The sequence below is a fragment of the Scyliorhinus canicula genome, chromosome 12 (assembly GCF_902713615.1).
Source record: "Scyliorhinus canicula chromosome 12, sScyCan1.1, whole genome shotgun sequence".
NCBI lineage: Eukaryota > Metazoa > Chordata > Chondrichthyes > Carcharhiniformes > Scyliorhinidae > Scyliorhinus > Scyliorhinus canicula.
In genome coordinates this window covers 12,224,003-12,251,439 of record NC_052157.1, presented here as the reverse complement: position 1 = coordinate 12,251,439, position 27,437 = coordinate 12,224,003, and the positions used below count along the sequence as shown (strand labels likewise).

Here is a 27,437-nt window from a genome sequence, read left to right as displayed (position 1 = left end):
CTGGATTACGTGCTCAGTTTCTGCAATGGAGCTTCTGACCAACTTGTCTGAGCTGAGACTCGGATGTTAGTGCAAAGTGAAGGAAGTATTGAAGGGCCAAGCTTGATGATCAAATAACCTTGCCAGTTCCAGAAGGTTCCAGCCTTTGTTTTTAAACTCCATGGATCCGCAGCAGTTTATTGGGTGAATATTAAAACTTGTTTCTCACTCCCGTATCTCGAGAGAATCACGGTATTGTTGCAGCATTCAGGGAGGCCATTCTGAAGTGCAGCATTTAGTCCCGATATCCAATGCACATTCTTGTAATGTGAGCTTACAATTCATTTTAAAATGTGTTCAGGTGATTTGAATCTGCTATGATATCCATAAAATACCTACAGTGAGAAAGGAGGCCCTTCAGCCCATCTAATCCACACTGACCCTTCGAACGCATACTCTAACTAGGCCCACTCCCCCGCCCTATCCGCTGTGCATTGATCATGGCCAATGCACCTAAATAGATTGCAAACTTGACGAACATTTTAACAGATGCCATTTGGTGAAAAGACTTGGTTTCTTTGTTTGCAACACAAGAGAATGGGATTCGGCTCTTCAGCCAAATGCGAACAACTGCAGAAGGTATGAGGTCGTCAAAACGTTCTTGGGTCAGAAGTAGGTGGGCTGGAACCACAGCAGGCGAATAAAACAGCTCCAGTTCGACCCCCGGTCCATCCTGACCCAACTGATTTCCAATAGCGTGAGACTAAGGGGCATTATGATTGGGCCTCTGAGCTAGGGAAATGGGGAAACAGTCAGGGCTGCTGTTGCTCCCGATCGCTACCCAGTTTTCCTGTGCTGTAAGACAAGCGGGTGGTCAACAGATTGTCGACATGGTCTAACTTTCCTGTGATTCACTTGCCCAATTTATAACAATCGCAAGTTGTACATATACAGCACTTTTAGCATAATAGTACAGTATATCCAGGATCATGGGTAAAGCAAAAATCGACTCCATGCGCTATAAGGGGTGAACTAGGGTAGATAGTCAAATATTTGATCAAAGAGATGAAGGTAAAGAGGTTCAGGAAGGGGATTCCAAAGCTAAGAAGCTTAGCAGCTGCAGGTACAGCCACTGCTGGTGGAGCAGTTAAAATTGGAGATGTTCAAGAAGTTGGAATTAGTCGCATCCTGATATCTCAGAAGGTCTTGGGGAGATTATAGAGATGGGGAGTCGTGAGGTCATGGAGGGGTTGGAGAACAAGGAAGAGAATTTTGAGATTGAGGTGTTGCTTTGCAGGTAGAATTATTATTCATTATTCATCATCTGGGGGCATGCTTGTAAGATGCTCACTTGAGCTAGTTACCTGAAGATGGCCAATACCCATGCTAATGGTTGTTCCATCAAAAGCTTCTGCCTTCAGGAGAGAAGCCAGGGAAAGAGAGGGGTACATAAAAACTGTAAAAACATACAAAACCCTCCTCCACCATTTTTTGAACAAATCCATGTACAATCTTACTGCCGAATTCTTCACTTGTCATCTTACTCGTCAACTTCAGTTCTCCTTCCCCTTCATTTATCCATTCATTTGTAACTGCCTGGGCTTTACTGCTCAGATTTGACGTGGTTTGTACGTGTTGTTTGGAATATTCACAGTCATTATTTCTAATATTCTAGATGCGAACCAACTGATGAAATTATAGTTCTCCCTACACTGAAGCATTTGAAACTGTGATTTCCCTCTGATTTTAAGTTAATCGGTGTTCAGCTCTCACTCTTGGTGTTAAAATAGCGCCAATCAGTTAAATCTAGAGCAGCTAATGTTCAGAATTGACGAATGGTAATCGACCTGAAATCTTAACTGTTTCTCCCGCATGCCACCCCTACTGGTTCATTTCTCCCTCAAGACAGTAATTGAGTTTGTAAAGTTACCAAAGAAGGGTACTGAAGCTAAAAGCAAATTACTGTTGATGCTGGAATCTGAAACAAAAGCAAGAGAAAACTGGGTATAGGTCAGACTTATACCGTTTGGGGGGGGGGGGGGGGGGGGGGGTTGCAGGATAGAGGGCCAGCGGTAGGTGGAGATTGACAAAGATATCATGGACAAAAAGACAAAGGGGATGTAAAAAGCGGTGAACAAAGCCAAGAATGGCACTGATAGTGGCACATTAAGAGATCAGAATGCGTTAATGGCCGAACAAAGGTAAGTGTGTCAAAGGAAAACTAGGAATGGGATATTAAAGCACAGTCTAAACTGGGGCTGGTTTGGATCAGTTGGCTGGACAGCTGGTTTGTGATGGCCAACAGCACGGGTTCGATTCCTGTACCATCTGAGGTTATTCATGAAGGCCCACCTTCTCGACCTTGCCCCTCACCTGTGGTGATCCTCGGGTCTCTGTCTACAACTCCCGCTGCCTTGGGGAAGCAGGGTTATTCTCTCTCCGACCTCTTCCATCGGGCAGGAGATACAAAAGTCTGTGAATACGCACTAACAGATTCAAAAACAGTTTCTTCCCCACTGTTAGCAGACTCCTGAATGACCCTCTTGTGGACTGAACTGATCTCTCCACACACCTCCTGTACGGAGCAGCACCAGTAGTCAGCCGAAGGTCATCTGGGACAATGAAACCCACGCAAACACGTGTAGAATGTACAAACTCCACACTGAGAGTGACCCAGAGCCTGGATTGAACCTGGGACCTCGGCGCCGTGAGGCAGCAGGGCTAATCCACTGCGCCACCGTGCTGCCCTTGCCTAATGCTTTCTGATGTAGTACAATGCCATGAAAGTCTAAGGCAACCATAGACTTCAGAAGTACTATAAACACCATCATTCCGCACCCCAAACGTGTATCATTTCTATAAAGCATGCAAGGTTCAAACTTAAATTGATTAACTGTGAGTAAACTCTAGTACTCGTGACATTAAACAGATTGTGGTTGACAATTGTAACTGTATAAGCAATAAGAAAGTGTGGTTTGAGTTGGCAGTCATTGCAGGTGGCCGTGACGATGACTGTATTCTAGTCTTACTGCAGAATCCATGTCTTTGTGTTCTCCGCTGACAGAGAGCAAGGCTTCTTTCCAAGTAAGATCAGTTCTGCGTATGGCTGATGTGACGCATTGACACCCTGCACTGTCCAGAAAAATCACACGTAGGGCAACGCACAATTCCTACATTGCTAAAGTGACTAAACTTCAAACATTGGCTCAAAAGCGCTCCGGAGGTCATGCAAGGCAGTGTGTCACTTATTGTCCAATGCTCCTGTTTCATAATTTCAAATTGTCAGTACTAGAGCTGCACCATTTTTATTTAACACAAAATACACTTGAGGAAGAACAGAAGAAAAAATGGTGGTGTGCTGGGTGCACAAATTCAAATTAACATAATCTTTAAATTTCACATGCCAACCATTGCGTTTGGTGAAATGCGGGTGACAGCAGTGCAATGTTTATGTTTCAGTTAGTGAGCAATCAGGGTGAAAGGTCAAAGGCCATAACACAGGAAAACACCAAGGTCAGAACAAGTAAGGAGAAGAAGAGGTAAATCAGAAACTGATGGTTAAATGCCTGTGGATTGTTCCAGAGAGGGAGGAGCTGAGGAGGTCCTTAGTTTTGAGAAAGGAGAAAATAGAGCGTGTGCCTTCGCAGAAGGGTGTAGATTATATCACACTGAGGATGTGGGGAGGTGAGAGTAGTGTACGACAATGTGCTTTCAAGTTAAGAAATGAACATTCGAAGGGGCTTCAGTTATTTGATGTTGAAATTGTGCACCAGGTAGACCTGCTCTCTATCCTGTTTTGAATTTGAGCAAGGGAAGCGGTCCGAATTGAACACATGTGTTGTCCATTTGTACGATCAAACTTTATTAAAATATTGAAGTTACACATGTTAAAATATGTGAGTGGACAATGTGCAGAAAATGTTCCTGCCCCATTTTCAAACCCCCCCGCCCCAGAACAGGCTTGCTGGCAGTGTGAAAGCAGCTCAAAACATGGTTCACGTAAAATGCCTTGATTAAAGCTATTGATAATTACTTGGACAGTCACCTATTCGATAGTTATAGAATCACTAGTGCAAAAGGAGGCCATTCAGCCCATCGGGTCTGCACTGACCCTCTGAAAGAGCACTCTACCCAGGTCCAGTCCCTTGTCCATCCCACCCTATCCCCATAACCCCGTAACCTAACCTGTACATCGTTTGGACACTTAAGGGGCAATGTAGCATGGCCAATCCACCTAACCTACACATCTTTTTGGAACAAGAGTGACCAAGAGTTAATAAACTGTAATGTATAAACAGTAGGATTTTTTATCTGTCACTGTGCTGAAACCTCAACCCCTCTATTCAACCCTTTCTTCCCTTTGCCCACTCTCAGCAGCCATGTATTCAGCTACCCAGGCCCAATGGTCTGTGATTCCCTCCTTAAACCCCACTCTCTCTCCACTTGTTCCTACTTCAGTGCCCACCTTAAAAACCCACCTCATTGACCAAGCTTATCTGTGACCCCCTACTTGCCTGGATGCAGGTTCACTTTTGTATTTCTTGTGTCTGAAACCTCGTGGAACATCAAAGGCGAGTTCTATGTAAATACAAGTTGTGGCAGAATTTTACCAAGTTGGTGCTGGGTTCTATAAACAGAATTTTTACCGAGGTGACTCTCTTCAAACCTAGAGATGAGACATCTCGCCTTCAGATTCTAAAGGATCTCCTCGGTGTTATTGAGCCATTTCTCTCGGGTGCCTACTCATTACCAGCTTTGTAGCATTTGCTTTTTGGTTTCAGATTTTCAGTGTTTGTAAGAATCATAGAATTTACAGTGCAGAAGGAGGCCATTCAGCCCATCGAGTCTGCACCGGCTCTTGGAAAGAGCATCCTACCCAACCGGACACCTCCACCCTATCCCTATAACCCAGTAACCCCACCCAACACTAAGGGCAATTTTGGACACTAAGGGCAATTTTGGACACTAAGGGCAATTTATCATGGCCAGTCCACCTAACCTGCACATCTTTGGACTGTGGGAGGAAACCGGAGCACCCGGAAGAAACCCACGCAGACACGGGGAGGATGTGCAGACTCCACAGACAGTGACCCAAGCCGGAATCGAACCTGGGACCCTGGAACTGTGAAGCAATTGTGCTAACCACTATGCTACCATGCTGCCATGCAGTGTGAATCACTCTTGTTCTTGGCTGTCTGTGAACGTATCTGTCACCTATCCCTCAGCCTGTTTGTTCTCACTCTGCCTCACTGGCGCCAAATCCTTCTGTTCCATTTTTTTGTATTCAAGGGAATTGGGCTGGAACTTATTGCTTTAGGCCAGACCGAGTAATAATGGCAGATTTCCTTCCCTGAAGGGACATGAGTGAGCCAGATGGGTTTTTATGACGATCGACTGTAGTTTTTTTTTATTATGGCTATTTACTGAAATCGAATTTCACCATCTGCCGAGTTGGGATTCGAACCTGCGTCCCCAGAGTATTACCCTGGGTACTCTGGATTACTAGTCCAGTGACAATTCCACTGCCTCCGAAATGGGAAGGGGATTTGGGAGGGGAGATCAATTGGGGAATATGGAGTGAGGCACTGCGTAGGGTAAATGGGACCTCCTCCTGTGCAAGGATAAGCCTGATACAGTTTAAGGTGGTGCACATATGACTCGGACGAGAATGAGTGGGTTCTTTCAGGGGGTAGCAGATGAGTGTGAGAGGTGTGGGTAGGGGCCAGCGAATCACACGCACATGTTTTGGGGTTGCGAAAAATTAGGAAGATTCTGGGCGGGGGTGTTCGCGGTATTAGCCAGGATAGTTGGGGTGGAGGGCAACACGGTGGAACAGTGGTTCGCACTGCTGCCTCACAGCGTCGAGGTCCCAGGTTCAATCCCGGCTCTGAGTCACTATCCGTATAGAGTATGCACATTCTCCCTGTGTTTGCGTGGGTTTCACTCCCCACAACCCAAAGATGTGCAGGGTAGGTGGATGGGCCAGACTAAATTGCCCCTCAATTGGAAAAAATGAATTGGGTACTCTAAATTTATTTTTACAATAGGATAGTGGAGAAGGAAGTGGACCCGGACCCTTTGGTGGCGATAATTGGGTTTCAGAGAAGCCGGAGCTCATGGAGAGGAGGAAGGTCGATGTCATGACCTTCGCCTCTGATTGCATAGCGGCGAATTTTACTGGAGTAGCAGTCGGCATCGCCACCAGGGATAGTGGCCTGGTTGGGTGACCAGTACGACTTCCTGCGGTTGGAGAAGATAAAATATGAGTTAATGGGGTCTGCAGGGGGGTTTGAGAAAAGGTGGGGGATGTTTGTGACCGTGTTTGAGGAACTTCCCGGGGTGTTTATGTGTTGTAGCTGATGTGTTATGTACTCTGGGATAACACAGGCTGCAACTGGATGCAGCTTTAACCAATAGATACTCCAGACATTGAAGTTAGTACAATCTGATTTATTGACCCAGTAGCACAGTTAGCACAATTCTCCGAGTTCGACTCTCTGCTAACCCAAGTGTGGTTACTCTGTCTGACTGAACCAGACTAGCTCTTAGCCACATGCTGGAGGAGTGATACTGTACGTACACCCTGACTCACTCTGTAGATGTTCATCAGTGGAAAGAGGCGGAGTGTGAGTGCCTCGTGCCTTTTATGATGAGATACCACCCCCGAGTGTCCTGCCTGCTCATTGGTCATGTCCTGTTCTCTGTGTTCATTAGTCAGTGTCTGTATATCATTATCTGCATATCATGACAGTAACCTGTTTTGATACATGTTTGTAATAAAATACATTTTTTTTTAGTAAGACTGCCTCCTACCTCCTCCTCTATCTCTGGCTCTCCGTGTGCATTACTCTGTTTTGTTGTGCCTGGTTATGCCCCTGTGAGCTACCTTGGGACATTTTGAAGACGCGTGTATAAATGCAAACTGGCATTACAATAATCATGTCTCACTGCATTCTAATCTCTCAAACCACCACTAAATTAGACGTCAACAAAATTGTACATGATTTGCATTCGGTTTCCTGTCGTAATTTTTTCTAACAACTTTTCTTCTTTATCTTGTCAGGTTGCAATGCACAAGTTCACAAGAGCTGCAGGGATAGTCTGCCCTCCTGTAACAAGATTAAACAGAAGGTATTTATTCTCTCAATCTCTGCGGGTGGTGCGAGATTCATTTTTACTTGTTCCTGATCAGTTAGTGTTGTATTCAAGGTGGGAGATGTTGGTGCGAGGAACTGGAACACTCCTTCCACTTGAGGAATCTAATGTCACATGCTTCCAGGCGTTGCAAGGCTGATGTAGCGTAAGGTTCCAATTGTGATCTTGACACAATGGTAGCATTCCCAGCTGAGCCAGAAACTGGAGTTCAAGACCCACTCCATGGGCTTGAGCACCTGCTCTAGGTTGCACTACCGTACAGTGGGAAATGCTATATAATCCATGATATGTGAAACAGCACGAGGTGAACATAACCGTCTACATCTGGCGGCACGGTGACACAGTGGTTAACACTGCTGTCTCACCGTGTCAGAGACCCGGATTCGATTACAACCTTGCGCCTGTGTGAAATTTGTACCTTCTCCTCATGTCTGCGTGGGTTTCCTCCGGCTGCTCCAGTTTCCTCCCACAGTCCAAAGAAAGGCAGGTTGGGTGAATTGGCCACGCCCTTGGGTGGAGTTATGGGGATAGGGTGGAGGATTGGGCTTAGGTGGGTTGCTCTGTCAAATGGTCGGTACAGACTTGATGGGCCGAATGGCCTCTTTCTGCACTGTAGGGATTCCATTTTACATGGCACTATCGGAAGAAGAACAGGGGAGTTCTCCCGATGGCTTGACTGATGTTTGTTCTCCCACGAAAGCCACTGAAAAAATAATAATTCGGTCATCAATCTAATAGCTGTCATGGGGTATAATAGTAGCAATAATAATCTTTATTAGTATCACAAGTAGGCTTACATTAACACTGCAATGAAGTTACTGTGAAAATTCCTTGGCCGGCACATTCTGGCGCCTGTTCAGGTACACGGAGGGAGAATTCAGAATGTCCGATTCACCTGACAAAATCATCTTTCATCACTTGTGGGAGGAAACCGGAGCACCCGGAGGAAACCCACACCAAACCATGATAGAGCAAGTGGAGATCGATTGAGATCACGAAAAGCAAATTTAGGACAATTGTTAGGAATGCCTTCCTGCTGAGAATAATCAAAATATGGAATTAACTTCCGGGTTGGAACGGGCGGCATGGTGGCCCAGTAGTTAGCACTGCTACTTCACGACGCTGAGGACCCGGATTCGATCCCGGCCCCGGGCCACCGTCCGTGTGGAGTTTGCACATTCTCCCCGTGCCTGCGTGGGCCTCACCCCCACAACCCAAAAAGATGTGCATGGTAGGTGAATCAGCCATGCTAAATTGACCCTTAATTAGGAGGGGGGAGGAACGGAATTGCGTATTATTATTATTATTGGTAAGGCACAATTGGATGTTGTGGTAAAAAGCTGGAGGACCGTCTTCATCTGTATATCTTTTGAACTATGCCACATTTGGAATTGCGTTGGCTGCCTTGACTATTCCTATACCTTTGCCTAAATTGGGAATGCTCAAACATACCGATGGGAAACTGTAAAGTGAGTCGGTGGCAATCTGTATATTTTCTAATGTTGCGTGCAGTCTATTAATTTGCATCAAACTCTTTATTTCAGCAACAAAAAGCCCCTCAGGCCCAGGATTCTTCGACATTACCCACTGTTGTCAACATGAGAAATAAAAGTAAGCATCTTTTGATCTGCATTTATAGAGCTTACTGCTGGTAGTACCCAGGGGATATTTATATATTTCACCCAATCATGTTTTACACAGCATTGTCACGAAATCTTCATCATTTTGATAAAGGTGTAAAATGTTTATATCGTTTCCACTTGTGAAATATGCCAACAGTGTGGGTATCAGTATAGATCGGCTTTCTAGGTTATGGAGGCCAATGTTTGGAGGCCTCGCCTTGAGCTGTGTAATCCTACAGAGGGACACTGCCGGATGCAGGCCGGCCACTTATGGCTGTAGCAATTTGAAGTGAGGAATAAAAGTTACATTCAAGAATCTTAACAGCTTAAGACTAAATCAGATGTGTGATTGCTTTCTACCAGATATTTTTAAATTATTTCATGGAATGTGAGCAGCATATGCAAGACCAGCAATTGTTGCCCATCTTGGGTTGCCCCTTGAGGTGTTGGTGAGCCACCTTCTTGAACCGCTGTGGTGGCGCAGTGATATTGACACTAGACTAGAGAACTGAAGCCCAGGGTAATGCTCTGGGGACCTGGGTTCAAATCCCGCCAATGCAGATGGTGAAATTTGAATTCAATAAAATCTGGAATTAAGAAGTCTAATGATAAATGAAACCATTGCCGATTGTCGTCAAAAGCCCACCTGGTTCATTAATGCCTTGTAAGGAAAGAAATTTGCCATCCTTATCCGGTCTAGCCTATATGGGACTCCAGGTCCACAACAATGTGGTTGACTCTTAACTTCCCCCTCGAGGGAAATTAAGGATGGGCAACAAATGCTGGCCAGCCAGTGATGCCCACATCCCATCAATAAATTAAATAAAAGTCCATATGATGTAGGTACGCCCGCTGTGCTGTTAGGAAAGATGTTCCAGGATTTTGACCCAGCGACAGTGAAGGAACGGCGATTTAATCGAGCAAGTCGGCCAAAATCATTCAGAATCATTGAGCCTGCAGCATAACTCGAGCCATTGGAAAAATGGGTCTGGCAGCGACTGCCTAATGTCAGCTACCAGGATTTGGGGCCAACAATGTTCAGGAGTTCAAGGGTGAGCTGAATGATGAACCCTTGAGGGTGAGAAATGAAGAATGAGGTCAAACATGTACATTGAGTTAAGGCTGTTAGTTATCCACAATGTTGTAGGGAGACATTGGAGAACTCGAAAGGGGATGGAGAAAATAATGATTTCTCTGACTTTGTCAATTTTTTTAGTGTCAGATTTTTTTTTCTAGGGTGCTTTGATGGAAGGATAGTTGATTGTCAGAGAATTTTATTTCGATCGAATGTGATGGGTCGTTTTTTTGTATCTGAACCCCTCCCAAATACTACTAGCTGATTTGTTGAAAGAGCAGTGATTTGTGGAATCTGGTTAAGATTTTGGGAGATCTCTGATTCTTTGATATTATTGACCAATGGTTTCTGTCCTCTGGTTCACCATTGGCCTCCACGATCCATGATGTGGCTACCTTCCATGCAGGGCCCTGGCAATAATGTCCAGACCTACTTGTTATATTTCTTATTTGCTACCCTGCCCTGTTGTAATTCTGTCAACCTTGGGGTTTTCAAAAGACTGTTCTAACCACCATCTTTATTCTTAGATACCTCATAACCTGACCATATTTTCCTGCGCTGGGGACAGAACTGTCCACACCCGTTTTGAGCCTGCGATGTGGCAGAAAATCCAGAGAGAATCGAGAAATGCAATTATCTCCAGAGAGATTGTGTTTTCTGATTTTCCTCACTGGTGTCGTCACGAGATTCGCACCCTCAAAGGCCAAGAACCTCATTTAAATATATTTTAATGCTTTTAACTATGACTAACGGTCCCTGCCAAATGATCCACACCCCACCAAACCCCTCATGTCAGCAAGATTTACAACCGGTTTGGTCAAATGAAAATAATTGGGGCAGTATGGTAGCATTGTGGATAGCACAATTGCTTCACAGCTCCAGGGTCCCAGGTTCGATTCCGGCTTGGGTCACTGTCTGTGCGGAGTCTGCATGTCCTCCCCATGTCTGCGTGGGTTTCCTCCGAGTACTCCGGTTTCCTCCCACAGTCCAAAGATGTGCAGGTTAGGTGGATTGGCCATGATAAATTGCCCCATAGTGTCCAAAATTGCCCTTAGTAGTGGGTGGGGTTACTGGGTTATGGGGATAGGGTGGAGGTGTTGACCTTGGGTAGGATGCCCTTTCCAAGAGCTGGTGCAGACTCGATGGGCCGAATGGCCTCCTTCTGCACTGTAAATTTTATGAAGTCCAGGGAATCTCTCTGGGGGTACAGAAGTAAGTATAGCCCCCCCGGGGGGGGTGGGGGGAGAAGAGGAACATGCACGAGCTGTGCCAACTTACGCCAGGGGGCAATGGAAGGAGTGGGTCCTAGGGAAGCTCCCATGTTTGAGGGGGAGAGAAAAAGGTGTTGGGGGAGAGAGTGCCTGCGATACTTCCATGGTGGTGGGGTAGGAGGGAAAGCCATTGATGTCAGTAATGCAGAAATCCCGGGTGGTGATCTTGGGACCTGTGTTCAGATCCCACCATGGCAGGCAGTGAAGTTTGAATTCAATTTTTAAAAATATGAAATTAAAGTCTAATGATGACCATTGTCGATCGTTGTAAAAACCCATCTGCTTCTCTAATGTCCTTTGGGGATTGAAATCTGCCATCCTTACCTGGTCTGGGCTACATGTGACTCCAGACCCACAGCAATGTGGTTGACTCTGAACTGCCCCCTCGAGGGCAATTAGGGATGGGGAATAAACGCTGGCATAGCCAGTGACACCCACATCCCATTGAAGAATGACTAAAAATGAACCCAAGTAGTCTCCATGAATTAAAGCTTAGATATCCTGTTCCATAATGTGTTCCCTAATGTTTACACTGATCATTGAGCAGGCTAGTATTACGATTTTATTTAACTGTTGTATTTGTGTTTGTTTTATTTAGCTTTCCAACCCAAAGAACGCCCAAGGTCAGCAATAATCCTTCAAGATGACAACCTATTGACTGCCCCTAATAGGAAAATGCCCCTCTACCGATCTCTCTCCAAGAGTATGTCAATAGCCAATATCGCTGGGTAAGTTAGTTATTTGCACAGTGTAAAACTGCTGAATGGTTCTTGCAAGAGATTTGTTTTAATGCACTAGAAGTAACTTTCACTTGTCTGGCATGTTTAATGTTTAGAACATCCAAAAAGTAATTCCAGAAGTGCCAAGCGGTTAACCGGCAATGTGGTCATCCACATCCCTCTGGGGTAGAGAACTCCAAAGCTTCGCAGCTCTAAGTGACAAAAAATGTTTCCTAATTTTCTTGAAAGAGGCCGTCGCACCTGCCCTCTCGAGTGGATTCCCTAGCGCTACTCCGATAAAGAGCAGGGTAATTCTCCCCTCTTTCCTGGCCAGTATTTACCCATTCGTTGATATCACCAAGAAAAAAGATTATCCGGTTATTATCACATTGCTGCTTCAGAAGCTTGCTGTCTGCAAGTTTTCTGCTGCATTTCCTACATTAAAGCAGTGCTACACTTCAAAAGTACTTCATTGGGTGTAAAGTTCTTTGGGGACTCCTGAGGTTGTGCAAGGTGTATAAATGTAAAACTTTTCTTTCCCATCCCAGTCCTAAATGACCCCTTATCCTGAGGCACTAGCTTTCAACTCTAGGCTCTTGAACCAGGGAAATGACCTCTCAACCTCTACCTTGTCGGGCAATCTAAGAGTTTTATGCACTTTAATGAGATTCTTAGAGGTTGTAGGTCCATTCCACTCTGTCTTTCTCATAAGACGTCCCAGGAATCAGTCTAGTGAACCTTTGTTGAACCCTCTCTACGGCATGTATATCCTTTAGTGAGAAGACCAAAATTGTACCTCGTGTAAACTTGCCTTTTACTGATGCTTCTGCAAGTAATTTTTATATCTTCCACCAAATGACATGAGCTATCTTTGAACCTACATGCCAAGCTGCTCAAAAATCCACATTGATGATGCATGCGTTTAGCAGGTGGCCTTTGCCTTCCCATAAGTTGAGGCCTAACCATTTGGTAAATGATGTTGCAGCCTTTGACCTGTTGCTGGAATTGTGCACCTTGTTGCCATTCACAAGTACTGTTGTGATATCTATTGCTTATACTGGCTATCCACTCGCACCGAGCGAAATTTAGTGGGCTGGAGGAGAAGTACCAAATAAACATTTGTTCGTGGGCAGTTTGTGCACAAGCAAAGTGGGAGGTATAAAAATGAGCTGGCAAGAAAATTGTAGTTAACAAGAGTCCAACTGTAATGCTCGTAATATTTTTGGTTGAACGACAAAATGGAGGTGCCTACATGGAGAGTGTGGAAAAGCTAAACGCCCATGTTCTGGGTTGCCTCATTGCCCACCATATGGGAGCTTCAAAACAACAAGAACCACTCATACCCCAGCATTCTACAGAAAAGAGCTTTCCCTGTGACAAAGCCGGAACGTCAGGATATTGTCCTTAAAAGATAAAATGTCTTTTGTTCGAAGGGAACAGTATCAGAGTGTGACAAGGATATGGTACGATATTGCTTGTGTCCTCGAATCATGGTTCCAAAAAGTAGAAATAAAAGACCCTTCTTTGTTCCCTCGCTACACTGAAGCCATGTTTAAACCAAGGCTGTAATGAAGTAAGGAGCTGAGTGACCCTGGCGGATCCCAAACTGCTGCCCGCAAGCAAGTTATTACTAAGTTAGTGCCGCTTGATAGCACTGTTGATGACCCCTTCCATCCCTTTACTGATGATTGCGAGTAGATTGATAGGGTGGTAATTGGCTGGGTTGGATTTGTCCTGTCATTTTGTGTACAGGCACACCTGGGCAATTTTCCACTTTGCCGGGTAGATGCCAGTGTTGTAGCTGTACTGGAACAACTTGGCTAGGGGCGCAGCAAGTTCTGGAGCACAAGTCTTCAGTACTATTGCCGGAATATTGTCAGGGCCATCGCCCTTCCTGTATTCTGTGCCTTCAGCTGTTTCTTGATATCACTTGGAGTGAATCGAATTGGCTGAAGACTGACATCTATAATGCTGGGGAGCTCTGGAGGAGACCGAGATGGATCATCCACTGGGCACTTCTGGCTGAAGATTAATGCGACTGCCTCAGCCTTGTCTTTTGCACAGATGTGCTGGACTCCTCCATCATTGAGGATAGGGATATTTGTGAAGTTGTCTCCTCTTGTGAGTTGTTTAATCGTCCACCACCATTCACGACTGAATGTGGCAGGACTTGCAGAGCTTGGGTCTGATCCATTGGTTGTGGGATCGCTTAGCTCTGTCTATCACTTGCTGCTTATGTTGTTTGGCACACAAGTAGTCCTGCGTTGTAGCTTCTACCGAATCCAGTGTAACTCTTACCCAAGTTCTTCCTTTTCACATACGAGGCTGGATAGCGAGTGTGGAAAGCTGCTCAGTGGAGAGTATCATACACAGAGTTCACTCAAGTGTGTACTTGTGCATTTTAATGCAAGTGTCACTGGACAGCAATCAACAGCAGAGAAGCTGATTGATCTCCTCATCAGCTGAGTGATAATGAGGCCAGTTGTCGTGCCCCAGTTCCAGTTCTGGCTGACCTCAATCGGTGAAGCACAACCAGATATTCTAATCTGCATTGTTCAGCACTACAGTCACTGTTCCTACCTGTGAAGTAATCAGAAGACCCGGGAAAGAATTGTTTTCATGGAACTCCTTTTATATTTAAACACTTTTATAGTTCAGCTTATACCCTTTTCCTCGAGTTGAATTTATTTTTGTTTATCCCGTGCAGACCTGCTATTGACGAAAACTCCCTCACTACTTGGCGGGTTTTGTCTCAATCGACTGACTCTCTGAACCACATAAAACAGGTGACAGAGTCGATGGAATCGCTGACTGATGAAGGTAAGAGTAGTGTTTAGTGTGTCGTTCCTTATGCTATTTTAAAATTTTACGAAAGCTGTACATGAAGCTCTGGTGAAAATGTGAGGGCAAGACGAACTCCCCCTTTTACGAAATTGTAAATACTAAGTGTTGTGACAGGGGGGCGTGATTCTCTGGTTTCCCGGCCACGTGTTTCTCTGACGCGCGCCAATCGCTGGTGATGGGATTCTCTCTTCCCGCCGCTTGTCAATGGGAATTCCCAGCGCTGCGATACCCGCAGGCAAGAGTACACATGCCGGCGGGAATAGAGAATCCCAACGGCCGGAGAATTCTGGCTAGTATCTCACCAAAGGGAAGAGGATTACTAAATTCCACTACGTGTGAACCTTTGGAGACTATGCTGTGCAAATGATAGGTCAAAGCCTTCAAATAATATTCCTTTGGCTGACATTCACAAAACATCCATTTCGGGGATTACAGACACAGCCTTGAGCTGGCCCAATGAAATCTACCGTTTCAAAACATAAAAATCTAACCGTTCGGGTTAGGATCCATCTCTGAATGTCTTCGTTGAGTTATGTACAATCGCCAAGACCATAATCTATTCCTGATGCATTGTCTAATAGTCTGCAAAGACCGGAGTTGAAAGAAGCTCCATCATCAGTGCAGAAGGTATCTTGGCTAATTTAACACTTCCACATGCACAAAGTTGAAGGTGCCAGGCTACACTGATTGAACAGCACATACTGTCAATATTAATTGGGGGGGGGGGGGGGGGGGGGGGGGGGGCTCCTGTGGTGCAGTGGGTAGCAGCCTACTTCAGAGCCAGAAGCTCTGGGTTGCAGATCCTGTTAGCCATGGAAGGAATGCTCATGATGCAGTTCAACAGGCTAATAATCTGCTTGGAATTTCCCCCCAAAGGGACATAATGGAGTCTGTCTGATGATGTGCTGAAGAAAGCAGCCTATATTTGAAACACATCTACTTTATTCCTATTGATCCCCCACAGTTGGATAGTATGACAACAAATCAATGGTTTGAAAGTTGATTTACACTTGCCATTAAATAACACTTGATCTGGGGCACATTTAAAGAACACAATTCTGCACCATTTATTCGAGGAGCTCGGACGTCTTCAGCTGTGTAAAGTGGCCATTATAATGTGCCCGAATGGTATTTGAGACCTGAATTATTGCAGTGGCCATCAAAATGCAATGTCTCCATCTCAACGTTGCCGCCAGTCGGGTGTGCGTGTATGTGGTGGCGCGTAGTTCCAGTAAATGCTAGATATTGATGTTTATTGTCAGACTCTGCATTTGTACTCCACATTCCCACAGGTACAGATGTCATGGATGGGCAGCTGATGGGAGAATTTGAGTCGGATGCTAAAGAGTTGGAAGCGGACTCCTGGAGTCTGGTGGTGGACAACAGCTTTGTGTGTCAGCAGAAGAAGGAAGTGATTAAGCGGCAGGATGTTATCTATGGTAAAAGTTGACATTATTCCTATTTTAAATGGGGTGGCTTTACATTTTGCAGGAAGGCCATGAAGTCAGCATACAGGACAATTCTGAGAGTAGAGAGAGTGAGACGATGAGGTAAACAGAGAGGTTAGGTGGGAGCGATTTGGGGGAAAAAGAGAGGAATTCCAGTCTTGGGAGGTTCAAGATGAGGGCAGTGTGTTTACAAAACAACTCTTGATGCAGTGAGAATGGAGGACGGAGGAAGTGCGTGCATTTGGAGTTAGAAAGAACAAAAGAGAAGCCTTACAACACCAGGTTAAAGTCCAACAGGTTTATTTCAAATACTAGCTTTCAGAGCACTGCTCCTTCCTCAGGTGAGTACACATTGATTGAACAACCCATACTGCCAATACTTCCTCAAGTGAGTACACACTGATTGAACAGCCCATTCTGGCAATATTAATGGGGGGGGGGGGGGGGGGGGGGGGGCTCTTGTGGTGCAGTGGTTAGCAGCCTACTTCATCCACCTGAGGAAGGAGCAGTGCTCCGAAAGCTAATGTTTGAGACAAACCTGTTGGACTTTAACCTGGTGTTGTAAGACTTCTTACTGTGCTCACCCCAGTCCAACGCCAGCATCTCCACATCATGACTAACTATAGAGACTAGTAAAGCTGGAGCAGGGAAGAGATAAATGAAAAATCAGTGCAAAATGTCTCTGTATAATATGCGAGTAGCATTGTGTGTGAGGAATAGTGTTAGCGCCCAGGTATTAGTGCAGAATCCTGTGTCTGCTTGGCACCTGACTGATTGAGATTTTGCTACTACAGAGTTAATGCAGACGGAAATGCATCATCTTCGAACCCTGAAGATCATGTCAGAAATCTACAGCAAAGGGATGACAAAGGAACTGCAGTTAGAAACCTCAACAGTGGAACGTATCTTTCCCTGTTTGGAAGATCTGATCGACATTCACACGCAGTTCTTCAATCGGATTCTAGAGAAAAGGAAAGAATCCTTAGTGGCAAACAGTGACCGGAACTTCTTTATTAAAAAGATTGGCGACATCTTGATGAATCAGGTAAGAAGGGGTCACTGAGCTAAGGTGCCATAGTTTTTTTTAAATGAAAGTCAGATTTGAACCTGGCCCACGTATAAACCTACAGGGATAAGAGGTGGGGAATGGGACTGCCTAGATTGCTGTGCACCGAGTCAACATGGACTGGATGGGTAAAATGGTCCTCTTATGTACTGTAATGACTCGGACCTGCAACCTTCAGTTTTTCTCTTTGAATTTTATGAGCCTGTAGACTTGGACGGGACTGTCCTTCGTAGGGCTGTTGTTGTATTATTGGTGAATAAACCCTCGTCTACAGAACACCAAGATCAGTATCAATCAGTCAACGGCACACAGATTTAAACTTTGTGTGTGACTCGCCAGCATGCAGCCCATCAGGACCCTGTCCCCAGCAATTTAAAAAGTAAGAATGTAAGGACATATGAAATATGGACAGGAGTGGGCCATACAGGCCCTCAAGCCTTCTCACCAATCATGGCTGATCTGTCTCGGCTCCACTTCCCCATCCACTCCTCATATCCCTCGATTTCTTCAATGATCAAAAATCCAACGATCTCGGTCTTAAATATACTCAACACTGGAGCGTCCACAGCCCCCTCCGGTAGACAGTTCCTCAGATTCACAAGCCTCTGCATGAAGATATTTTCTGGTTATCCCACCACTAAATGTATTGTATTTCCCCAAGTATGTTTCTAGCTTCAGGCTCTTTAAACAAATCATTTCTTCAAAGGCTTATTTTTGACGATGTCAAGATGACAGTGGATAGATTTTGAGTCAGGACAGTTGATATGGGTTTGAGCTGCGGATCAATCATCATTGGAATGGCAGGAAAAGCTCAAGGGGCTCAACGGCCTAGCCCTGTATTTATGAGTTTAATCTTTTTTTGAAGCAATCACTTTTTTTATACTTTGTTTTCCCTAATGCACCTCTCCGCTCCCGGAAGTGCAGCTTCGTGCTAGGTCACTGATCATTGGTTGTCTCCCACTACTCCTAACCAAGTTGCCAATCTTTGAGCAAAGTCAGATAATTAATGTCGGAAGACTATTGATGTGAACGGTGACAGGCCAGCCTGATCAGCGTCTCGCACGTTATTCCCACGCACGAACCTTCGAGCAGACGCGGCTGGATAGAAACCATGAAATCCCACAGTACAGAATTGTACAGTACAAGAGGCCATTCCACCCATCATGCTGGTGCCAGGAAGAAATAACTTATCTTTTATATCGCAGCCTCAGGTCATCCCAGTGCACTTTACAGTCAATGAAGTATTTGTGCAATGTTGTCGGTTGCAATATAGAAAACGCAGCAGCCTGTTTGAGTGGGGATGCAGGAAGAAGAGGGTGTTTAGTTATGATGTGAGGCAGGCTCGATGGGTCCACTGGTCTTTTCCTGTCTGTCAATCTCATATGGATGTAGGCCATCTGTTTTAGTGATGCTGGTTGAGTAACGAATGTTGGCCAGGGGACCCGGAGAGAGCTCTCCTGTTCTTTGAACTAGTGCACTGGGATCTTTCCCATCCACCAAGATGGAATCTCACAGGGTCTCACCCAAAAGGCAGTACTTCTGACAGTGCAGTGCTCCCTCAGTACTGCACTGGGTGTGCCAGGATAGACTGTAGCCCTTGGAGTGGGATCTGAACCCATGTAGTTCTGACACCCGAGACAGGAGTACTACCCTCTGAATCGTCATTGGCACCACAAATACGCAAGCTAGTATAATCAGCTAACTTGGCAGAGATTTCACATCACAGCTGGTACCGTTCATGATCTTTTTTAAATGGACGCACACTGGGCAATGATAGAACAACCAATTAGAACAGCAATATGCCCCAGATCAGGGGATGCATTGGTTTAGGAATATGGCCTCCAGTTGACAATAACCATCTTGTCACTATAGGACTCAACCAATTGGAGTTCAACTTTGCCACAAGGGGGTTTGCATTGTTGGACATGCCACCTTTCCAACAAGACGTTAAATGGGAAAGGTTATATCCGCACCCCTCATAATCTTAAATGCCTGAGTGGTTTTTAATTATTCCAAAAGAGTGAGGCCAGCGAAAACATTTCCTTTCTCGCCCATGACAGCTCCTTGGGGCTTTACCTGTAATGATTACAGTCCCGTTGTCTTTCATGTGTAACATGATGTTTTATTTGGCAGTTCTCTGGTCCAAGCGCCGAGCGCATGAAGAAGACCTACGGGAAATTCTGTGGGCAGCACAATGAAGCGGTGAATTTTTGCAAGGAGCTCTTGGCACGAGAGAAGAAATTCCAGGCCTTTGTCAGGGTGCGTTGTCAGCTCCACTCAGCCAGGCACCTGCCTGTTGACTGTAAGTCTAAAGAGATTGAAACCTGCTAACTCCTACTTGCCCTAAAATGTTTTATTTTGTATTTCCAGAAAAAAATGAGCAGCTCCATAGTTCGAAGATTAGGAATCCAGGAATGTATATTACTGGTGACTCAAAGGATTACCAAGTACCCAGTGATTGTCCAGAGGATAATACAGCACACCAAAGGTATGCAGCCGGCCTGTGGAATGGTCCAATCCCTGTCCTATTAGGGGGAGTTCATTCATTCTAAGCGTCTCCAGTAGAAGTAGGAGCACCACAGACACAGGAACAGGTCTAGACCATTCAACCCATCAAACCTATTCGCCCAGCTGCCATTTAGAACATAGAACATTACAGCGCAGTACGGGCCCTTCGGCCCTCGATGTTGCGCCGACCCGTGAAACCATCTGAAGCCTATCTGACCTACACTATTCCATTTTCATCCATATGTCTATCCAGTGACCACTTAAATGCCCTTAAATTTGGCGAGTCTACTACTGTTGCAGGCAGGGCGTTCCACACCCCTACTACTCTCTGAGTAAAGAAACTGCCTCTGACATCTGTCCTATATCTACCACCCCTCAATTTAAAGCTATGTCCCCTCGTGTTGGTCATCACCATCCGAGGAAAGAGACTCTCACTGTCCACCCTATCTAACCCTCTGACTATCTTATATGTCTCTATTAAGTCACCTCTCAGCCTTCTCATCTCTAACGAAACAACCTCAAGTCCCTGAGCCTTTCCTCGTAAGACCTTCCCTCCATACCAGGCAAACATCCTAGTAAATCTCCTCTGAACCCTTTCCAAAGCTTCCACATCCTTCCTATAATGTGGTGACCAGAACTGCACGCAGTACTCCAGGTGCAGCCGCACCAGAATTTGTACAGCTGCAGCATGACTTCGTAGGATTGAAGAAGGAAAAGTCAGCTATGGTTCCTCCACCTGATCATTATCCAGTGACCCTAAGTCATGCCTGCCAATTCTCATGTGCGGTCCATGCATTCACGGAACTCAAACCCGGCACGCATCGCTGCAGGTGAAAATTGAAAAACGAGGCCCACAATTTGTGGTCGTACGTGATTAATATTGGACCAATAAGAACTGTCACCCATTATCTCAGTAACGTCAAAGTGTTGTATTTTTTTTAATCGATCTCATTCAGGTGGACATGATGCCTTGTGGTAATTATTTACAAGGATGAGGAACACTGGAATGGCTGGGAATTATAAATTCAGTGAGATACCAATTTTAACGCCCATCCCACCAGCATTTCAAGCTGAAGTTAGGACTCCTGAAGCAAACTCCCAAAGAAAATATGGGTTGAAATGATACAACGGGGAGGAGATCACTGTCATCTTAACTCACCCGCCCTACAGTCCCTTAACGTAAGATCTGGAATGATTCCAGGATTTTCCTTCTGTCACCCTGTGGAAATCAGTTCTAAATGAATACTTTTCGTCAGTATTCACTCAAGAAAAAGATAATATTGAGGAGGAGAATGCTGAGACCCAGGCTATTAGAATAGATGGCATTGAGGTGCGTAGGGAAGAAGTGTTGGCAATTCTGGACAAGGTGAAAATAGATAAGTCCCCGGGGCCGGATGGGATTTATCCTAGGATTCTCTGGGAAGCCAGGGAAGAGATTGCTGAGCCTTTGGCTTTGATTTTTAGGTCATCATTGGCTACAGGAATAGTGCCAGAGGACTGGAGAATAGCAAATGTGGTCCCTTTGTTCAAGAAGGGGAGTAGAGATAACCCCGGTAACTATAGGCCGGTGAGCCTAACGTCTGTGGTGGGTAAAGTCTTGGAGAGGATTATAAAAGATACGATTATATCATCTAGATAGGAATAATATGATTAGGGATAGTCAGCATGGTTTTGTGAAGGGTAGGCCATGCCTCACAAACCTTATCGAGTTCTTTGAGAAGGTGACTGAACAGGTAGACGAGGGTAGAGCAGTTGATGTGGTGTATATGGATTTCAGTAAAGCGTTTGATAAGGTTCCCCACGGTCGGGCTATTGCAGAAAATACGGAGGCTGGGGGATTGAGGGTGATTTAGAGATGTGGATCAGAAATTGGCTAGTTGAAAGAAGACAGAGAGTGGTAGTTGATGGGAAATGTTCAGAATGGAGTTCAGTTACGAGTGGCGTACCACAAGGATCTGTTCTGGGGCCGTTGCTGTTTGTCATTTTTATAAATGACCTAGAGGAGGGCGCAGAAGGATGGGTGAGTAAATTTGCAGACGACACTAAAGTCGGTGGAGTTGTAGACAGTGCGGAAGGATGTTGCAGGTTACAGAGGGACATAGATAAGCTGCAGAGCTGGGCTGAGAGGTGGCAAATGGAGTTTAATGTGGAGAAGTGTGAGGTGATTCACTTTGGAAAGAATAACAGGAATGCGGAATATTTGGCTAATGGTAAAATTCTTGGAAGTGTGGATGAGCAGAGGGATCTCGGTGTCCATGTACATAGATCCCTGAAAGTTGCCACCCAGGTTGATATGGTTGTGAAGAAGGCCTATGGCGTGTTGGCCTTTATTGGTAGAGGGATTGAGTTCCGGAGCCATGAGGTCATGATGCAGCTGTACCAAACTCTGGTACGGCCGCATTTGGAGTATTGCGTACAGTTCTGGTCGCCTCATTATAGGAAGGACGTGGAAGCTTTGGAACGGGTGCAGAGGAGATTTACCAGGATGTTGCCTGGTATGGAGGGAAAATCTTATGAGGAAAGGCTGATGGACTTGAGGTTGTTTTCGTTAGAGAGAAGAAGGTTAAGAGGTGACTTAATAGAGGCATACAAAATGATCAGAGGGTTAGATAGGGTGGACAGCGAGAGCCTTCTCCCGCGGATGGAGGTGGCTAGCACGAGGGGACATAGCCTTAAATTGAGGGGTAATAGATATAGGACAAGAGGTCAGAGGTGGGTTTTTTGCGCAAAGAGTGGTGAGGCCGTGGAATGCCCTACCTGCAACAGTAGTGAACTCGCCAACATTGAGGGCATTTAAAAATTTATTGGATAAGCATATGGATGATAAGGGCATAGTGTAGGTTAGATGGCCTTTAGTTTTTTTTTCATGTCGGTGCAACATCGAGGGCCGAAGGGCCTGTACTGCGCTGTATCGTTCTATGTTGTAGATGTTGTGAAGGAAATCTGCCTAGAACTTGATTTTCTCACATCAGGGGTGTGGGGGAAGTTGTGTGGTTTCCCCCATCAGAGGAGGCTCGAGTGGAGCATAGACATGGCGTGGACAAGTTGGGCCTGTTTTTGTGTCGCCCATCCGATATAATAGCCCAGTCGGATCGAGTGTAATTAATCTTCTCTCTTGTCGTCACAGAAAATGATGATGATCATGCTGACCTCACTAAAGCACTAGCAATGATAAAGGAGGTGATTGCAGCAGTCGATAACAAAGTAAGTGAATATGAAAAGAAAACCAGGCTCCAGGAGATCCACAGCAGAACGGAGACCAAAGCCATCATGAGGCTGAAGAGTGGCCAGATGTTTGCAAAGGAAGACTTGATCAGGAGAAAGCTGGTACACGATGGCCCCGTTACATTGAAGAGTTCAACAGGAAGACTAAAAGGTACAGCCTTCGCACCTTTTGACTCATGAAGCTAGGGGTGGCCTCTCGTGGGTGGGTGGGGTGGGGGGGGGGGGGGGGCATTGGTTGGGTTACGGTGAAGGAGCACCATCTATAGCGGTGAGATTCAGTGATGCTATATCTAGCACTCTTCCCCCCCCCCCCCCCCCGCCCCCCAAATATATCAACATGCAACCAATGGAGTAAATGAGGAGTGAGTTGCCCCATGTTGCTAGTAATTACTAGAAGACTTCAGCATTACAAGCTGGGTGTCTCCATAATTCTCATTTTACTCCCTTTGCATTTTCCAGTTGATCGGCCTTGTCATGTTTTACAATGATGTAGAGGCTGAAATCATTCATAAGGGATCGTGTAAACACGTCAGTTCATTTATTTAAACGGGATCAAGGGGAGAGATGTAATAATCATAATCTTTAGTAGCGTCACCAGTCGGCTTACATTAACACTGCAATGACGTTACTGTGAAAATCATCTGGTTGCCACACTCCAGCACCTGTTCGGGTACACTGAGGGAGAATTCAGAATGTCCAATTCACCTAACGAGCACGTCTTTCGGGATGACATGGATGTACATGGAACGAAAGCTTGACTGCATGTGCTGTGTTCTGCTCTGCTCCAGGCCAAAGTGAAACTGAGCTGGATCACTTCCCTCATGCCGCTATCCCACAAAGGAATGTTATATCACACCTCACCCTATTGATCCCAAATTTGTATGATTATCTTAATATCTTTCTAAATTTAATCGCCCTGATTCCTTTCTGCTGCTAGAACTCGCCTAGTCCCTTTATGAATCGCAACGTAGTTTCTTCTTTCTGACCCTTGCTCATGGATTGTCCTATATGGTTTTAATGGAAGAAAATGTTGCCCCCCCTGTCTCCATTTACCAACGCAATGTACCAACAAGTGGCACAATCATCACTAATTAAATTTCAGCAGTGCCCTATTTGCCAGTCTCGGAGGGGGGGGGGGGGGGGGGGGGGGGGGGTGGAAATAATGGGCATAGTGGAGCACAATGCTTTTGTGATTCCCTCTCCCTCACCATCCCATGCCCCCAAAGGTTGATCAGCCTGTTTAAGAAACAAGATGAGCAATTGTCAAAGGAATATTAACCTGCAGCAAAATGGCCCTACTCCAGAGATGGTTTGACATTTTCCAGCTCATTTATTGTGGTTCTGACTTGATGTGCTTCAACTGCCAATGACTACGACTTTACCTCTTTGCTGTTTAGAAGTCCAAGCTGTGTTGCTTTCGGATTTGCTGGTGTTTCTTCAAGAGAAGGATCAGAAATATAATTTCGCTACACTGGTGAGTTAAAATTCCTCTTGAGGAGCGATGAGTTTTGGACACTTCTTGATTCAGTTGATGGATTACTTGCTTACGTAACATTCTGCACTACACTCCGCTTATTTTAATGCTGATGGTTGAGTCCTCAACTATGATATTGATTCCAATTCAGGTCAAATAAGGAAAGACTGATAAACATTCAGATAAAGGCTGCTCTAATTTCTGCAATTGAATTGAGAATCTCATATGGCAATGCATTTGAATACCACACAAGAGCTGGACTCGTGCAGTGCCGAGGGAGTGCAGCAACGTTTCTACAAAGCAATATAAGGATGGCCATTCGTCCCTCCAGCTTGTCCCGCCATTCGGTGGTTGATTCCAACGAGGCATTAATCCCCTCGCCTGTCTTGTTTGGGTGGATGTTGGAAACTGCTGCAGGAAGTCAGCGAGGTTGGTTATTAAAGAGCGATGAAATCACAATGGGCTTCCTGATCCGAGCTAACTCAAAATAAGTAAAGCGTCAAGGAAGTCTGGGAGTGGAGTCCAACCCCAATGGCATCAAAAGGACGTATCTCTGGTTTAATACAAGGTGTTGTTGGCACTCAGTTACCTCATTTGGACAGCAGCCATTTTGGGTGTCCTCACATTGGGCACTGCTGTGGTTGTCTGTTGCTTGAAGAGACCAAGGGAAAGTAAGGCTAACAGATGTTCAACTCCTCGCATCCAGACACGTTCAGGCGTTCCGCACAAGCAATTAAAATGCAGTTATCACTGTCCATGTGGAGTTTGCACATTCTCTCCATGTTTGCGTGGGTTTCGGCCCCGCAGCCCAAAAGATAATAAAATAATAATAATAATAATCGCTTATTGTCACAAGTAGACTTCAATGAAGTTACTGTGAAAAAACCCTAGTCGCCGCACTCTGCCGCCTGTTCAGGGAAGCCGATACAGGGAATAGAACCCGCGCTGCTGACATTGTTCTGCATTACAAGCCAGCTGTTTAGCCCACTGTGCTAAACCAGCCCCTAGATGTGCGGGGTAGGTGGATTGGTCACGCTAAATTGCCCCTCAATTGGAAAAAATGGATTGGGTACCCTATATTTTGGAAAAATAAATGTAGTTGCTATTGGCGCATAAGGAAACTTCCTGGCTAATTTATGCACAGCAAGATCTCACAAGTAATGTTTTTGTTCCCAGTCGTAAAATAAGCAAACAAGAAAGCTTCGTGAAAGCTGACTCACTAATCCTTGATTATTTTCCCCCACCCTCGGCAAACACACATTTGATCATATTTTGAACTCTCTGCAATTGGCGTTCGTCCAGTAATCGACCTTTGGCTGGAGATGTTTTTCTTGCTGAGGATTTGTAATGCGATGTTGTAATCACAGGAAATAGGCTGAACTTTTAAGGCATTGCTTGTTTTATTTTGGAGTGGGAAATTCCCCTGTTGTGACTGTCTCAGAGACAGCAAGTATCGCAAACTAGTTCACACATCTACGCAAGCATTTGGACAAGCCGAGAATAGATGCAGATATTTATCAGACTCCAGTCACAGGGTTTTTGTCACAGTCACTGACCCACCCTGTCGCCCAGGCCGAGATACAGCATGAGGTGCTTCCCACAGAGCTGTGCTGGAGCAAGGGGAGGATGGAAGTGGAATTTTGGGCAATGAGCTTTGGAATTCCTTCCCTATATCTCTCCACCGTGCTTTCATAGAATCATAGAATTTACAGTGCAGAAGGAGGCCATTCAGCCCATCGAGTCTGCACCGGCCCTTGGAAAGAGCACCCTACCCAAGCCCACCGTAACCCCACCTAACCTTTTTGGACACTATCATGGCCAATCCACCTAACCTGCACATATTTTCACTGTGGGAGGAAACCGGAGCGCCCAGAGGAAACCCACGTAGACACGGGGAGAAATTGCAGACTCGCACAGACAGTGACCCAAGCCAGGAATCGAACCTGGGATGAGCCGGCTCTTTGAGGGGGGAGAAGATGTGCGTGAACATTGCGGGGGAGGCCCCGCAGACCACGTTTATATATTTTAGTCCTGTCCAAAGCTGGAGGATTACTGGAAGGAGGTTTTTAGGGTCATCTCTAAGGTGGTGCACGTGAAACTGGGTGATTCCTGATTCCTTTTTGTCATTTGTTTATGTTAACATGCAGGCCCATGTGTGGGGTTTGGTGGGAGGATGGGATCGTTGTTATTGATATGGGGATTGACATTACATTCGTTACTGATAATTGTTTATTGTTGGGAGAAAATGTGAAAAAGGAGAATAAAAAAATATTTTTTTAAAACCCTGGGGCATGTCATCACCTTAAGAGGCAGGAGAGATATATAGATTGTTGGTGATGTATCTTGGAGGCAAATGACGCACACCTTTGCCGAGAAGCATTGAAACCATTGGACGTGTGGCCATGTTTGGGTCACCACTTGTTAAGCTGCTACAGCTAAACTTCCTGTCTGTCACACTTTGAGCATAAATTTCTCAGTCTCTGAACACTGCTTAATTGTAGTTCAGAATGACATCACTGCCTTGCAGTCACCACAGTTGGAAAATGCTGATGTGAACTGTGTGGCTCCTTTGACACTTAGTCAGCCCACTTGTTTCAGACTTTGAGTCATCAAAGAATGGATCTTTATATATTATCGCCTGCCTCATTGCACCCAAGTTCTTAGGCTGTTTAACTGCTGAAGACCAATTCGGGTGAGGAAATCAGAATTGACGGATCATTTGGAATGAGCAAGTCCAGTGAGTTGGGCAACACGGTAGCACAGTGGTTAGCACTGTTGCTTCACAGCGCCAGGGTCCCGGGTTCGATTCCCGGCTTGGGTCACTGTCTGTGTGGTGTCTGCACGCTCTCCCCGTGTCTGCGTGGGTTTCCTCAGAGTGTTCCAGTTTCCTCCCACAAGTCCTGAAAGATGTGCTGTAGGTAGGTGATTTGGACATTCTGAATTCTCCCTTGGTGTACCCGAACAGGCGCCGGAATGTGGCGACGAGGGGATTTCCACTGTAACTTTATTGCAGTGTTAATGTAAGCCGACTTGTGACAATAATAAAGGTTA

At 45.5% G+C, this 27,437-nt stretch overlaps 1 protein-coding gene across 1 annotated transcript in view; it reads left to right on the top strand.

Moving 5' to 3' along the window:
* LOC119974459 (A-kinase anchor protein 13-like) overlaps positions 1 to 27,437 on the top strand; it is a 293,182-nt gene that overhangs the window by 225,971 nt on the left and 39,774 nt on the right. The window contains 10 exon segments of the mRNA XM_038813369.1: positions 7,043 to 7,110; positions 8,679 to 8,745; positions 11,701 to 11,830; positions 14,529 to 14,641; positions 15,928 to 16,104; positions 16,908 to 17,158; positions 19,313 to 19,438; positions 19,550 to 19,667; positions 22,815 to 23,063; positions 24,310 to 24,386. Of these exon segments, the coding sequence (XP_038669297.1) occupies positions 7,043 to 7,110; positions 8,679 to 8,745; positions 11,701 to 11,830; positions 14,529 to 14,641; positions 15,928 to 16,104; positions 16,908 to 17,158; positions 19,313 to 19,438; positions 19,550 to 19,667; positions 22,815 to 23,063; positions 24,310 to 24,386 (1,376 nt within the window).